This window comes from Anastrepha ludens, chromosome 2 (assembly GCF_028408465.1).
Source record: "Anastrepha ludens isolate Willacy chromosome 2, idAnaLude1.1, whole genome shotgun sequence".
Taxonomy (NCBI): domain Eukaryota; kingdom Metazoa; phylum Arthropoda; class Insecta; order Diptera; family Tephritidae; genus Anastrepha; species Anastrepha ludens.
In genome coordinates this window covers 179,518,294-179,534,375 of record NC_071498.1, presented here as the reverse complement: position 1 = coordinate 179,534,375, position 16,082 = coordinate 179,518,294, and the positions used below count along the sequence as shown (strand labels likewise).

At 37.7% G+C, this 16,082-nt stretch overlaps 2 protein-coding genes across 5 annotated transcripts in view; one reads left to right on the top strand and one right to left on the bottom strand.

Moving 5' to 3' along the window:
- Positions 1 to 9: 9 nt before the first annotated feature.
- Positions 10 to 12,461, bottom strand: LOC128855959 (carotenoid isomerooxygenase). 3 transcript variants are annotated; one of them, XM_054091243.1, is made up of 7 exons: positions 5,221 to 5,431; positions 4,256 to 4,656; positions 1,859 to 1,966; positions 1,460 to 1,713; positions 617 to 1,372; positions 495 to 556; positions 10 to 433 (listed from the first exon to the last, which is right to left on the bottom strand). In XM_054091243.1, exons 1-7 carry the CDS (start codon positions 5,290 to 5,292, stop codon positions 158 to 160), a joined length of 1,929 nt encoding a protein of 642 aa, XP_053947218.1. In that variant the 5' UTR covers positions 5,293 to 5,431; the 3' UTR covers positions 10 to 157. The 3 variants fall into 3 exon arrangements, with proteins under 3 accessions (XP_053947218.1, XP_053947219.1, XP_053947220.1); XM_054091244.1 differs by lacking the exon at positions 5,221 to 5,431 and adding an exon at positions 12,195 to 12,461 and having other exon boundaries at positions 11 to 433; XM_054091245.1 differs by lacking the exon at positions 5,221 to 5,431 and adding an exon at positions 5,101 to 5,119 and having other exon boundaries at positions 11 to 433.
- The window catches only part of LOC128855958 (leucine-rich repeat-containing protein 40), a 49,835-nt gene continuing 46,021 nt past the window's right edge, over positions 12,269 to 16,082 (top strand). For both annotated transcript variants that reach the window (XM_054091238.1, XM_054091239.1), the window contains exon 1: positions 12,269 to 12,359. The gene's annotated coding sequence lies outside the window, so the exon portion shown is untranslated. The remainder of the gene's footprint in view (positions 12,360 to 16,082) is intronic.

Here is a 16,082-nt window from a genome sequence, read left to right as displayed (position 1 = left end):
CGTTAAGTAATATTTATCAAAGCAGTATTATTTCTACATCTGTATATTTAAAAGGTAGTCATTTAATAAAAACTCCGGCAATTTTACTAAAACAGCGCGCCTAGCATAAATAACATAGTTTTTAAGTATTGAGAATCGCGTCCCTTGATAGCACTGGTTACACCACACCGGCAGCGAACCAGCCATGCAGGCACTTTGGCACCGGTCCATTTGTGTGGAACTCACAACGTCCCAGCTCAGTCCACGTTTTTGCGCATAGCACCAGCAGGCCGACAGAGTTATCATTTAAGCCAGCCCAAACCATGGAGGCCAACACCACACCATCATCTTCTGCGTTGGCATCGGGCGCAGGCACGAAGACGGGTTCGCTGGGATAGCAATTCGGTTCGCACCACTTCTGTATAGTCTTGGTTGTAACATCGACTTTGACGAGCTGTAAGAAATTAGTTTAAGTTATAAACTTTAAACTTCCAGCTGAGAGAAGAAGCACTCACCGTGCCTGGGTTATCCGCGTCCACATCCGAACTAATCGCATAGAAATACCTATATTTCTTCCCTTGAAAATTAGAAAAAATAATTGGATACACTCGAAAATTCAACAAGTCCTCGTACTCACCCAAATGCTTGTCGTAATTGAAACGCGGCGTCTCACAGCCCCAGTCGCACAGCAACTCTGGACGCACCATGATACTGCGATTTCTTAATTGATACGCCTCCGCTTTGCTGTACTCCAAAGTGACCAAATTCACCATTGTTTCACTCTCGACTCCCTCTTTCGTTTGCTCTCTCCCATCACCAGCGTTGCTACTATACCCCAGCATCTCCTCCTCTTCCAATTTTTGTATGGCCATATTTGCTATGTCCTCATAATTTGACTCTGAATGCTTCATCTTCGGTGGCTGCAGACGCGTACTAATGCCTGAAAGCGAGAAAGATTTCACTACCGGCCGCTGATTAGTCGGCCGATCTTTAACCGTCACTACATCCGCATTTTCAGCACCTAAGGGCAGCACAAAACGCAATGGACGTCCACGAAAATGTGACGCATAATTCGGATTCGATTGCATGTTCATAATCGATTCCAGATACATGCAATTAATCATTTCCGGATCCTTATAGCAGCAGATGTCGATCACCACATGATTGTCCTCCTCATACTGATTAATGATGTGTAGATAGAAGAAGGCCTCCGATTGAAAGGTATAGCGCACTTTGCCAGTTTCACGATCCATCAGATGGAACAGTGTTGGCTTATCCTCGAACCATTTGAGACACGACGCCAGTTGCTGATTGGATATACTGGCTTTGACAAATTCCGTCAAGGAAACGGAGAGGGGCTGTTCAACGATGACAAAATAATGCTCTGTGATGCCTATAAAATAAATGAAGAGAGAAGTACCTAGTTACTTCGTGTTTGTATGTCATGATTGGAGCTATGCAGTGCTCGTGTGCCACCTACCGAATGTGTGCATATAGCCCGGATGCAGCTTCCAGCGACACGAAATCGCACCCACAATATGGGCATCCTCAAACATTTGCTCGCCGTGTGGAAAACAGATTATATTATAAGCCGGGCCTGATTTGGTGGCGGCCATACCGAGATTATAGACAGTGCCATTGGGCAGCACATGAGGATGTGAGGTATGATTTACCACACCTGCAAAATCGGTGACGCAGATGCGGCCCTCAGTGGCTAGTGTGCGTGGATTAATTCTGCGAAAATAGAGTAACGTCAGAGCAATTAAAATGAGTTGAAAATTAAGAGGCAAATGGGTTTCTATTGCCTTAGCCCATAGCTGTATGGCGTGCTTTGCTGAGTTAAAAGAACGAGAAGATAAACAATCTGTGTTTCTCTTACCTGTGCATCATGGGTGTCTCCGCAAATGTGTAGTACTCATCTCCGAATGGATAAATTGATATCATTGAATTGTCAGAACCACTGTCAGGTCGAAATATCGCTGAGACTCTAACAAAGAAAAAGGAGAAGTTTTAAAAAATGTTAATGAAATTATAACGGTTATAAATGAGCAATTAGTAAGCCCAGGGGAAGTCAAGTCCTGTAAATCCAGGCTGAACTATGTCGGTAGACATAAGAGCCTGATGCTAACATGGGTCCCGGGACACGTGGGTATCGCAGGTAACGAGACCAACTTCTTTGGCCCAGAGCCCGTTTTGCCACTCCCTTCTGCGGCCATCACAGCCACGGATAGCAAATGGGTAACTACCACCCACAAGCGAGCTTGGCAGGCTGAGAGAGGCTACAGATGAACTAAACCCTTCTGTCATTAAGCAGAGGGGAGTGCAGACGGCTGTTTGGACTGATGACGGGCCACTTTTTGTGGGCGAAGCATATGGAAAGGTTGGGCATCTCAGACAGTGTACTCTGCCCAGCTTGTGAAGAGGAGGATGAGACGGCGGACCACTTCCTGTGTGTCTGGCCCGCCTTCACTTGAATCAGGTTTGAGGTCTTTGGCACTGATGTGTTAAGAAGCGACCATCTTGGCTCCTTGGCACCACAAGAAAATTAAAAGGGAATCTAAGTGTAGTACAATGGACTTAATTAATGTCTGAGTGCTGCACTTGCTAGTTGTCCCAACAAAAAAAAAAAACAAAGCTCAGGTTAGCTTGGATGTTCCATAATGGTCAACTACAGAACTGGTCGCTAATATTATCGAGAGAGGTATGAATGAAATCGATGGATGGATGTAGTGGCTTCCACTTTCGCGAGTTTTAACATATCCTGATATCCGAACCCGGAATAGACATCGATAACGAGAAGAACGAAGAAATCGCAGCATGCAGAATGCTGGGATATGACCCAGAAACTACTCCGGGGCATTCGTAGTAGTGGGTACAGTTTTCCGTTAGTGTTCATACGACTTTTACGGAGGCTAAAAGATAGTTGATGGCTCTCAGCTGTATCAAAATATAACTAACTGACAAAATAAAACTCGTTTACTAACTTCAATACCTTCAGCCACTTTAGTACATCTCTAGGCCAGTTGATCGCGCCTCGTTTGCTTTCTTATCTCGAGACATACACACATCCACAGCTTCGAAGTCTGCTGTACCGACCGCTATTTTCCTGACACATTTATTCGGTTACAGAAGAACTCTGATTTAGTATGCAACCAAAGAATACAAATTAAAATAAACTCAACAAAGCATACACACCAACGCCATTGCTCACAAAGCTCCAGTGCGCAGAACAATAATAACGAGAGGGGCTCATATCAACGACCATTGGATCTATCCTGTCTCCATGTAGAGGAACTGCGAACAAATCTCTAGAGGGAAGTTCTAAGTCGATTTCTATTATGGATATAACTGGCTGTAATGGAACACCTTTAGCCATTCGTCAAAGACCGGTCCATCAGGGATACAAGAAATCTCCGTCTTAGTTATTCGAGAAAAAAGCAAGATTCATCTTTCAGTGCGAACGCAGCATGAACACCGGTAACAGCCGGCAAATCATATCGCGATTTAATGTAACTAAATATTTCCAACAAACCTTTTCCCGACTACCAGTTCCTTAATAAAGTCATGAAAAAGCATCGAGCTTTAGCAATGCTCGACCGGAAGATAAGTTGATGGCCTTTTCATGATTTTTATCCACTGGTAATTGATCTGAATATTATCACATTTACCAGGACCCAATTAACTATGTAGATATGTATGTAGATACATTAAGCGCTTACACCCTTTTCGGCTGTTTGGCCAAGCACCTCCTCGTATCTGTGGTGTGCTTCTTAATGTTTTCCTCAAATGGAAGGACCTACTGTTTTGCGCGGCTCTAAGCAGCATATGTTTTTATGAGAAGCTTTTTCACGACACATAAACACTCGGTCGTTTGCCATTTATCATTAGAAAAAACGTTTTCCATAAATTCGTGTTTCGGGCCCGAGTTCTAGAACTTGCCCACTTCCGAATGATAATCATGCACCAACCCATTCGGCGACCTCTATTAAAAAAAAAATTTTCTCTCAATTGGTATTTCGTGCCCGAGATTTCGAACTTGGCCACTTCCGAATAGTAGTCACGCATCAACTCAAATATACTCTTTGTTTCATATTCGCGCTGTGTACTGTAATTTCATTCTCATTGTCTATAACCGTCCGATCCATAATCTTTTGTAGGTCAAATTTGAGAATATTTTCTAAATAAATAATATTTTTTTTCGTTTTCGTTTTTTCTTTTGCGTGAATTTCGAATTCTCACTTTCACACTTCTCCCAGTTATTTACACCTTCACTCACCTGTCGAATATCGTATGACAAGGATCCGGCACCGATGCTGTGCCAAATTCCGTTACCACTATACGTTGTGCTGCACGGTTCTTCTTCAATGTTTCAGTCTCCACAAATCGATTCTGATATGTGACTCGCCCATTCTTTATAGCAAATCGATGTACCAGCGCCGAGCAATCGAATAAATGTTGGAACATCATTTCGCCCACCTTCCAATTTCCAGGACCGTTGCGCAATAAACTGCCATTCAACCAAGCGGGAATATGTCCGCTGATATGTCCTTCAATGGGTTCGATGATTTCTTGCTCGCAGGAGCGCAACCAAACATCTGAGGCACAATCGGGGTAGCAACGTCCGGAGCCATCAATGCGCACCGACTCAGGGTCATGAGTTTTAGGGTTGAATTTTATCTGCGGTGTAGAAAACAAACTTTGGTATTACTAAAGAAAATGTGCACTCTTTAAAAGACTAGGGCAAGAGTTAGTTTCAACCCTGGCAAGTAGGTCAGCAATAATGTGGTCATAAAAGAATGAAATGAATAAAATTAAAATAATTTTTTTTTCTAGCAGCGATGAGCGAACCTCCGAGTGTTTTTTTTGCAATGGAACAGCTCCACAAAAAAGCATCTGCCAATTAGGCGGACCATAAAACTATGCGGCCCTACTTTTGTAGACCAATATATAGACACGCCCATTCAATGAACGCATGTATGTATGTATCCCTTTTCGAAGAAGCCTTTGCGAATGAGACATTTTTTGTAGAATAATTGGCTTCGTTCAAAATATGAATTGATTGGCTAACTTCGGCGAAAATCAGCCATAAAGCAACTTCTCACCAGGCCAATCATCATTTACCATCGTAAGACCTCAAATATGTTCACATGGAATATGGAAGTTTCAACACGGAATACGTCAACAAGATATTACACTCCTTAATGGTTGTTATCATTTTCTCGAATAACTGCATTTCAGCACCTTTGGCAAAAACCACGCCTGTACACGCAGAAAAATATATTTCACTACGCAGAAAATGCCAAACAAATACATTTATTATTATTTCAAACACAATGCGGCACACTTTTGGCAGCAATAAACAGTCAACACAAAAACAAAAACAAAGCACAACTATTCTTGGCACTGACAAATGAGGCACTGCTAACTACGCAACGCACATAAACGCTGACTGCGTCTCGCCAGTGGAATCAAAGTTAAGCCGGATTATGTGCAATTGAATATTTGAGTATTAGAACGTCTTTAGCCACGGCCAGTAAGCATTGCAGTTGAAATCCCTAAGCTTTCACGGCAACCAACTTGCGTTAGCCGAGCCAAAACAAAAATGTTAATTCTCTCTCTTTATTCACGGATGAACGTGCGCAAGTGTGTGTAGATGTATTTTCAAGTTCACGTGACTTAGTGGTGGAAAAAGCTTTCTGCTCGCGTCGCTGTAGTCAAGCGTACAACGAAAAGTTTACATTCAAGGTCAATTCATACTACTTGCTCGACCGGCAAGGATACACTTTTCCGCATGGCAAACATACACACACACACACACACACTTTCAGATGATTCACTTTCGCTGGCGTGGTACACTTGTGTTACTTGCATATATTTGTGTGTGTGTATTTATGTGTGACAGGCATCTGTCACTGCTGTGAGTGTGTTGATCGTCCTTGCTCTTGACAGTGCACGAACTTGGCATTCAAAAGAGAAATACAAGGATTTTGGCTGGTGTACATTTGAACCGGTTATTATATTAAGGGCGAAAGTACATTTAAAAAAATGAGGCAATCATTTTCATTTCGGTTTGGTTTGCACATTTTATTTTCAAAAAACTCTAGGTTGACGAATATACGTTTAGAACAAATTAAGGGGGTCAGAAATGAGAAAAAATCGATCTTTTTTTTTACATATTTTCAAAGTTTAGACCTTAAAAAATATGCCATTCAACGGATTTTTCAAAATTCGAATTATTTTCGGAGATACAGCGGATTTTGTGCCGTGGCGTCTAAGCTGGCCGAGTGGAGCGAATCGCACAATGAACGGTGGATGTTACCGGACGACTTGAGGACTCGTTCCTTCCAGAAAATCTTTTGTATCCCACACAATCTTTATTTATTCTATACATATATATATACTTTATACTTCTATAATTGTTGCTCAAACTTCAAACGCGATTTTTTCAAAACTACTTTTTTTGAGATGGTCGCCATGATATCTCAAGTTCTACTTGACCGATCGCTTTGAAGTTTCATAACAATTTTTTATTATACATCTGTCTATCGCGCCTCCCTCGGATTTTGAAAAATTAAAGTTTGAAGTATTTTTAAAAAATTTGAAAAGGTAAAAAAAAGAGGGTAAAAAAGGGTTTTTTTCAAGTTGACGTCATTTTGGGATTTTTTTCTTTGATTTGACATAATCCGAACTTATGAAGAATTTTTTTAATTTGTTTGTTTTAGATCACTACAAGGGTTGGAATCATATCAACCATGGAGCACCGTTTTTTATGTAGCCCCCACTCCGCCGGCCTGTAATTCAACGATTTTTTTTATTAATTTTTTTATACTTTTCCAATATTAATAAGAAACATAAAAAAATGGATGGTAAAAATGTTTTTCATTTTTTTTATCCCAGTTTTATAAATACCTAAAATTAAAGCGTCTAGACCAGAATACCCCCTTAAAATTTACCTATTAATACAACTTATCACGAAGTGAAATTTTATGTTCAAAGTGAAAATTGTTTTCATAATAATCCAGAAAAATCTTATCCTTCAAAATGCCAATACTAAAGCAAAATCAAAATTCCTAACGAATATTATCCACAGTGACGATATCTGACAGCACTTAAAAATTTCCCAATAATAGGTTTGTTCACGTAAAAATTATCCAGTAACTTTCAAGCAACTTACATTCTGTCAAAAAAATATCGGGAATTATTCAGTCAACCAGAGATGTGCTCTGCGATTTTCACTATGGATAAAAATATCGAACAAAGAATTTGTCTTAAATTTTGTACTTTGAACGGGATTTCGTGCGCCGGATCGTTGAAAATATTGCAGAAAGCCTATGGCGAGTGTGCTTTATCCTTTACCAAAAACCGAGTACTATAAGACTTTTGCAGAGGGCCGAGAAGTCGTGGAAGATTTGCCCCGATCTGGTCGCCCATCAACGTCTTCAACGAATGAAAACGTCGACAAAGTCAAGGAAATGGTGTTGGAAATCATTTGAGTTTGAGGGAGGTAGCTCGTAATCTTAGCGAGTCTCACGAATCAATTCGCAACAGTTTACACCATCAATTGGACATGAGACGGGTGACTGCTCGACTCGTTCCAAGAGAGTTGAATTTCTTTCAAAAAATTCATCGGAAGGAGGTGGCTGAAGACATGCTTGAGCAAGTGAATTCGGACCCAACATTTATCCAGCGCTTCATAACAGGTGATGAGACGTGGGTATATGAGCGCTAGCAACAGAGGTTTTCAGCTAGCTTTTTCTTTTATGATTTCACTTTGCGTAAGAGCAAGGAGAATACAATTTCAATAGGAAACTGTGCACGGTAAATATGAAGTACCACCAGGCGTATGAGTGACATACATTTTCTCCCTCAAATGAATTTTTATGAGCTTTGTTGCCGATTTTCATATAATTGATACGAAACTGAGGTATTCCTGATATATGAATAAAGGCAAAAAATATTTTTAAGGAAATTTGAAATCCTGCAAAATCTCTTCCTTATATCTACGGGGAATTTTTTTGGTAAAAACGAGGTTTGACTGTGTATTACAATATTTATTTTTAATTTTCCCACAACTAACATAAAAAACATAAATATACGAATAATTCAGGTATTTCTTTCTTAGGTATCTTTCTTAGGCTTATTCTTTATAAAATCAACAGTCAGGCCGGCAATGTAATATTAAAAATTAATATGGTTGGCTGGCATGACGAATTCTTTGAGCCAGCTTATGTGAGATTTGAAAGCTAATAAATTCAATGAAAAATTTATAAAACTTGAAGCGTTTAAAAAGTGCTAATTTCAAACTATAAACATCACTATGTCACGTCGCTAACGATCGAGGCGTATCGGTATATTTTGTAGGCACAAGTCACCGTATTGGAGGTGACGATGTATTCTAACTAAAGACTAATAAGATTGTTAAACCCATCGCCAAAATGATAAAAACACAGCGTAATTTTTTGTAAATAATAACAAAATTTACAAATACAGCTATTTAAAGAGTAATTAAAAAAAAACACATAAATAAATATTACTACATACAAAGGTATGAAAGCAAAGAAAACTTTAATGCAAAAAAAATTTTTTTAGCCTTGCCACCTAATTTTTATTACAAAAATACGAATTTATGTTACGGCTGGTTTCATACCACAAGGAAACCAATTTAGTAAATAAAATAGTAGTTTTTTGGTGTTGCCACAAATTCATAAAGGTCTTTAATCTGAAAATATTACGGAATAGCGTTGACACCTGATTTCTAATGCAAAAACAGCAACTAATTACAAATTTCAATTAAGTTATAAAACATGGAAATTACATAAAAGTAAATCGCCTTTTAAATTAAACAAACGTTAAAAACGTTGCCCTCTCATTTTTAAATAAAAACAAAAATTGAAGTTGTGTTCTGTTCTTAAGAGATAATTTTAAACAAAAATAATTTTGAGTAGCGTTGTCACTTAATTTTTAACGAAAAGTACAAGATAGTTCCAAAGTTTTTAAATTTATAATCCGGAAGTTGAACTAAAAGTGTTTAAAAAATATATTGAAACAATTTTGTAGCCAAAATGATGAAGAATTACACACTTGAACTATGTTTTAGAATGCCGATATCACACACAGATTAAGAACATTTGATAAAAAAATTTATTAAAAAATTATTTCTATAAGTAAATGGCGGTGCTTGTTTTATGAAAACTGTACAACTCGCGAGTTAGACAAAAATAAATATCTCCAAATTCTCTACATTCTACAGCAGTTACACTCATGAAGGTGATTTAGTTTTTTTTATTTTTCTAGCTTGAAAATGGCACCAGAATTGCGATAATATCGCCATTTGGAAAAATTATCCCACAAAACATCCCTTATAATAATAAAAAAATATTATATGCTAATAATTAATAATAATAATTACACACATTCTGTCCCATGAACCAAATATACTTTTTCGGAAAGGGGATAAAAAATAAAAATAACGTGTATCGGCGATTTTCTTGTACACGTCTCAATTTTTTTTTTTTTTGTATTTTATAACTTTAAACGAGCAATTCTTGTATGCATATCTGTATAGCCACACGATCTCAGGATCAGCTTAACGGATTTGAATGAAATTGGGCACACAGATAGTGTATCACATTTCTAGACTTTTCACTTAGGTGTTGCCACTGACAATGTTTCACAGGGTTGCCACCTGTTCGAAATTAAAAAAAAAATTGCATGAGATATGCCGATGTGGGTATCAAAAGAAAGGTATTTCACTCCGCATTACAAAAGAGATATAAAACCCCTGCTACGTCGATCACGAGCGGCTGTTATTTTAAAATCAGCCGCCACTATATTCCACTGCTTAAAGCGTGATGCAAAGAGTTCGGCTGTTCTCTTTGACAAATTTCCTTCTCGTACAAGGTCATTGAAGTCGGCTTGCGTTACTAAATGCGGCACTGCAGTCCCAATTTCACTGGGTGTTGGTACGAATTCCGATACTTCTGGTTCCCCGCATCTCGCATTCGATGCAAGAAATGTTGATAGCATTTTTGGTGCTACTGTTGGTTCTCCATCCCTTAATTCGAGAACATCATCAAAAATCTCCATTGAAGCCGCTATACGTTCTTCTGGTGAGTACAGAACCGCTGGAATAACCGATTCTACATTAGCGTAGCGAATTTTGTTGCGGCGAATGTATTGGTACCCTTTAGTTTGAGCAAAAGTTACGCAAAAGTAGCACAGTTCATTGCAGTGCTCCGTACGTGGTAGCCAAATTGTTGGTACAGAGTACTTTATTGTTGACCTTCCATCAGCAAACTTGCATAAATTTCTATAGCAATAGTCGCACACGACTTCCGGAGTATACCACAAGTAAGGAACATATGCAGTCTTGAATATTTTCTGAAACGAATTAACCACTGTTTTCGTAATATTTTTAAAATTTTTACTTGGTGCGAATAAGCCACAAACATAACAAAAGTTATATCGAGTCGGGCACTGCATTTTTCGTAAGATGAAATATACAGAAAGACGTTTTCGCGCAACAGAACTTAAAACAATTGTCAAAGTATACGTCTCCTAGTAGCGCAACTGTCAGATGATCGGAACTTCCGGAACTGTAACAAACACACAAACGGCACAGAGTGTGTTGTATGAAACAATAAATTAAAGGTTAATAAGTTGTTTAAAAATTTGGAGTCCCTTCAAGTTATGCCGAAAATTTAGAAAAAAATTTTTTTTTAGAAAAAAAAAATTCAAGAAAATTTGAGAATTGATAACATTTTTTTTTTTTAATTTTACATAATAAAAACATTTCCACGAGTCTGCCTGCAGAAATTCAGCGCGATTGGATCACGGAAAAAGGGTTAAAAATTGATCCAAAGTTTTTCACACAGGCGGACTACGAGCTCTATATTTTATACATAAAAAAAATTCTGACGTGTACATGAAAATCGCCGATACACGTGTAGTTTTATTTTTTCTCCCCTTTCCGGAAAAGTATATTTGGTTCATGGGACAGAAAAAAAGTTCGTTTTTGTAACGCAGTGTTATAATAAAACTCAATAGCCACCCTGTGTTATTTCTCTATCACTCTTACTCCTTCCCACAAAAACAATTTTCAAAAACAAAACCACCGTTACAGTGGTATTACCCCTTGAGAATTAAAAAAAATCTGAAAAAATATTGTTGGAACAACAAGTTTGACTGCTTGCGCTAAGGGGAATCCAATTTTTTTTATTTTCAAAGGCTTCAGGCATTCATGCTGTCAAACAAAAACAAAACTGCGCACATAGAGCACTTCAAGGTACCAAAAAGGGCAGTTGAACTAATATAAAATAATTTGAACTAAACAAAGTACTTTTTCGCTTTCTCGGTTCAATACTGAAATGTTCAAAATAATTTGATTTTATGTATTTTCTTTTATGCACTGACTGGAAAGTATATCTCCCGAAATTATTATAAAGTCACCACTTATTAACAAGTTTCGACTATTTACTTATTTATTATTTTTATTTTATTATTATTATATTTAAATTATATTTTTCTAAAAACTTACTTATATATTATTTACTTTTTTTATTATATTTTTATAAAATTATAGTTCATCCTATAACAAAGGCCATCACATTCTTTGCACACATAATTCGAAAATTTTAATACGAGTTTTTAATTCCTAATCAATGTAAACTGTTTAAATTTTAATACAACAAAGTACATGTTTGTGGTCGTTCAAAATGCTCGCTGATTTTTGACATTTCCCCTTACGATGTCTCGTATTTTCTCCGTATAAATAAAGTCGTGCTTTTGTTATTTGAAGAAAATGCGAAAAACCGTTACTTTGTTATGCAGAACTATGGAACTATTCCTAAAAAATTCATTAGAAATCCCATTGAGCTTCAATGAAAACTTTATTTCCCCCCTTTTTTCATTTCCTCCCCACCCAATCTTATGTCACTCTCAGTCCTCTTGCATGGACAATTTTTATTCACTTTTCATTTCACTTTTCTTCAAGAAAATATGCTCCACAGCAACTTCAATGCTTATTTCTAAATATTCGAATACACGATTTTGAACACAAAATTTGTTTTTTAATCAAATTCCCTAGAAATAGAAATTTCCTATTACTTTTTGTTTCAAAATTTGATGCAAAATTTCATTATCAAAATTTTCAAAATAACTAAAAAATTGTGTAAACTTAAATAAAAATTCAAAATTAAGCAAACATTTGAACAAACCGCAAAGAAGTCCCTTATAAAAGTCCTTATAACGCCTTCAGCCATAATCGTTATTCAATATCGATTAACGTAGCGCGACGTTGAAGATATCTTTCCAACAACGAATTCAAGGATAATTAATAGAACTGCTGTCACAAACGAAAAAATTCACAAGGGTGCCTACAGGTAATTATTAGTTATGTTTGTATGTATGAGAAGAAGCGGCTGCCACAAGTCAGTTCCTAGACGAAGCGTTGCGCTCGAAATAAAAATGACAACTAATAGAAATGCGAATACTTTCCGCCCCAAATGGTCATAAACAACAAACAAAGTATATAGCAGAGAAGCCGGTCAGCGGCAAGTATAATTTGTGAAATCATATGCACATAACGACATATGTACATACAAATGTACATCTATTCGAATATAATACCTTAAGTAGTGAACACACATACACATACATATATAGATGGGTGTACATATGTCCACATATATGTAGCAAGGTACAAAGTGAGCAGCAGCAAGTCATAGAAAGGCACAAAACCAAAGTCGCTGCCACAGCCGCAACACTCCCTCCTGGTGGCAGCCACCCGGTAAACCTCGCTTAGCTGACGCGCCGCCGGTTATTTAACAATTTATGAATGGTGCGGATGAATGGTGAATGTCCGCATTGATTCCGAAATGTTAATTTGCTATAATATAAACTACAATTTGAGGCAATCAGAGCAGGAAGAGCATTGACCGTCATTTCGCTCACTTAATTATGACGAAATATGCATCTCATTTGGCGGCAAGCGATGTTCTTTCACCAAATCAAGGTCGTTTATGGCAGCTGCTGCGGCTAAAGATTTTGATACATATCTTATATAGTATAAAAACATGTGTGTGTTTAGCTAATCAATTGACTAAAAGAATTATGAATTTTGAACTTTTTTTATTTGAAGCAATTAGTTGAATTCGAAATGACAAGTTTTGCGAACTGTAAATGTATAGGAATAGGTTAAGTTTATATAGTTATGCACATTAGGGAGGGCCAATTTGTTCTTAAATAATGAAAATGCGGATTCTGAACAGACAAGGCCCAAAATAAATTTCGAGCCTTCTCATTTTTAATTTTAGGAAATAACGAAATTTTTTGAAAAAAATCTAAATACATAGGGTCTTCTTCTTCTTTCATAGCGTTCAAAATGCTCCCCCAAAGTGGTCTATCTTAAGCTGTTGCTTCGTAGATACGTATTCCCAGCTTCTTAAGATCGTGTTCCACTGCGTCTATCCAACGATTCCTCGGCCTGCCTTTGGCCTTCACGACCATTAGCTTTCCTGTCAAGGCTTTCTTCACGGTACAGTCAACAGGCATACGGATCACATGACCTAGCCATCTTATGCGCTGCGCTTTAACAAAACGCACAGCTGTCTCGTTCTGAGTTAGATCGTTCAGTTCACAGTTCAATCGGATTCTATAAGTACCATCAAACATTCTTATTGGGCCAAAGATCTTTCTTAAAATTTGTCTTTCCATGCGAGCAGTCCGAGCACAATCATCAACCTTAAGAGTCCATACCTCACAACCATATGTTAGGATTGGTCGAATAAGAGTCTTGTACATAGTAAGCTTTGTAGCTTTAGACAAAAGTCGGGACTTGAACAAGCTAAGATGGGCGTAATACGCTTTGTTGGCGGCGTTGATGCGATCCCTGACGGCGGAAGTTGAATCACCGCTACATGCGAACATAACTCCTAGGTACTTAAAATGCTGCACTGCTTCAAAAGTATAGGCTCCCACATGGAAATGTGGCATCTGTGCAGGCCGCCTCGATTTCAACAGATATTTGGTTTTGCCCTCGTTTACAGAAAGGCCAATATCGTTCGCAATTTTGTTAATTTTTAAGAAAATTTCTTTTAAGTCATTCCTATTTCTTGAGAGAATAGCGATGTCATCTGCATAAGCACATATTTGGGTTGTTTAAGTTATCAAGGTACCACCTTTCTTGACTTACCTTACGACAAAGTGCAGCATCAAATTGAATATGACTGTTGATAAGGCATCACCTTGTTTTAAACCTGTTTCAATAGGGAACGACTCTGTAACCTTCCCTTGAAAGATCACTTTTGCTTGTGTATTTGTGAGCGTTGCGCTAACGAGCCTTATTAGTTTGACAGGTATTCCAAGAATAAGCAATATGTGCTGGATCCTATCTCTTTTAACACTGTCGAAGGCTTGTTTGAAATCAATGAACAGGCAGTGAACATTTAGCCCGTATTCATAGTGTTTTTCAAACATTTGGCTAAGAACAAAACATGCACCTAGATTTTCTTTTAAACTAAAACATGTACAAATTTAGATTCTTCGCATTTCATTGCTAATCAAAATACGGCTCTTAACAATCATATCGCACCCTAAATACAAAAGGGGAACAACTCAAAATTTTCCACACTCGAGCTTGACTTGTTTACAGTAGTACAGAAAACAAACTATGTGACATATCACGCTGAAATTTGCCATGTAAGCTTATAACAGTCCTACCAAAAAACAAAAAATGTATTTTTGCCATATGTCATCCGCGGACCGTTTTATTGATAACGTCTCGTTCATATTTGAGCAGAAGTACATTTTGAGTTGTGACCCTTTTGTATTTAGGGTGCGATATATTAAAGCTGACATCATTTAAATGTCCACCATGAACGCATCTACAGTTGAAATCCGTCAAATAGTCGATTCATGAATGCCTAATTGTTGAGAACGTGGATGTCGATGTTGAAGATTGTACCGCAGCACTTTGCGCTACAGCAGCAATATTTTCAATAGTTCGCTCAGTTTTTGGTCCCCCAGTCCTTTTTCTATTCTCGACAAGAGCGATTTCATAAAATTTTTGATTAGTAGACTCATTCGGACGATTACTTCCACCAAAAGAAATCATTAATATTTGTCATCTGTTGTTCTTAAAGCCCGTGCTTATTGTGCTTATCGTGTAAGTATCCAAGTTAAAAATGACATAAAAAAGGTACCTTTTAGGAAGTATTCACTTCTGACAACTAGGCGGCACTTTTGAAAGGCCCTTCAGTATTTGGGTATGAGAAACTCATATTTAGCATTTATTTTACACAAAACCATCCGCTAGTGCGCGCAACATTGCAAAGTTTACTCAATTTGAGTATTTTTAGTATCTATTGTCTTAATTCTTGACCAAAAAAAACAACAATTTATTGCATTTATTTTATTGCAAATTATTACAATAAAAATACATATTTATAGGCATTAAGCCACGCATAGACCTTTTGGTCCCTAGCGATACCAGATGGAGACCGACCTCTATGAATACCTAAAGTAGACATCATGTAGGATGTGAACGCTTTTGGCGAATCTAAGCAGAGCTGAGAGATCCGCTTTTGAGACGTCGTCCAGACCCTAAAACAGTGAGGATCCCAGGTATTTTAAACGCGTTTTTAATAATGCCGGACCAACGTACAGAAGGTGTTCTAAAGTTTCCTCAGCATCCGCTCTGCAGTTCCTGCATTTGTCCGTGTTAGCAATCCCTATCTTGTACGCATGTGCAGCCAATAGAGTATGACCTATTAGCATACCTATGATAGTTCTGCAGTCCTTTCGCGAGAGCGTAGGTACGAATTGAGTCAGTTTTTTGTCGTTAGTTCTGCACATAACTTTTGCTGTTGGTCAGATTAGTCCTCCTAGTTTCCACTCGCTTTTTCATGTAGTCGTCCATTTTGGTGTATATAGTATTTAACGGTTTTAGTATATCGTTCTCTTGTTCAAATGGTAGTCTAAGAGCACTTTTTGGTATCTCTCCAATACTATTTCATTTACACCATAATTCCTTTGTGACCAGGAACCCATTAGATATGCTGCCCTTTGTTTGCTGCTAGCCTTTCTATGACCGCCTTGCTCCGTTG

Bases quoted from the DNA above. Each gene is read 5' to 3' on its own strand.
- LOC128855959 (XM_054091243.1), bottom strand. From the start codon at position 5,292: ATGTATTTGTTTGGCATTTTCTGCGTAGTGAAATATATTTTTCTGCGT. The intron at 1,967-4,255 runs GTGAGTGAAGGT...TTTCTTTGTTAG, and splicing joins TGTCATACGATATTCGACAG to AGTCTCAGCGATATTTCGAC. The intron at 434-494 runs GTGAGTGCTTCT...AATTTCTTACAG, and splicing joins ACGCGGATAACCCAGGCACG to CTCGTCAAAGTCGATGTTAC.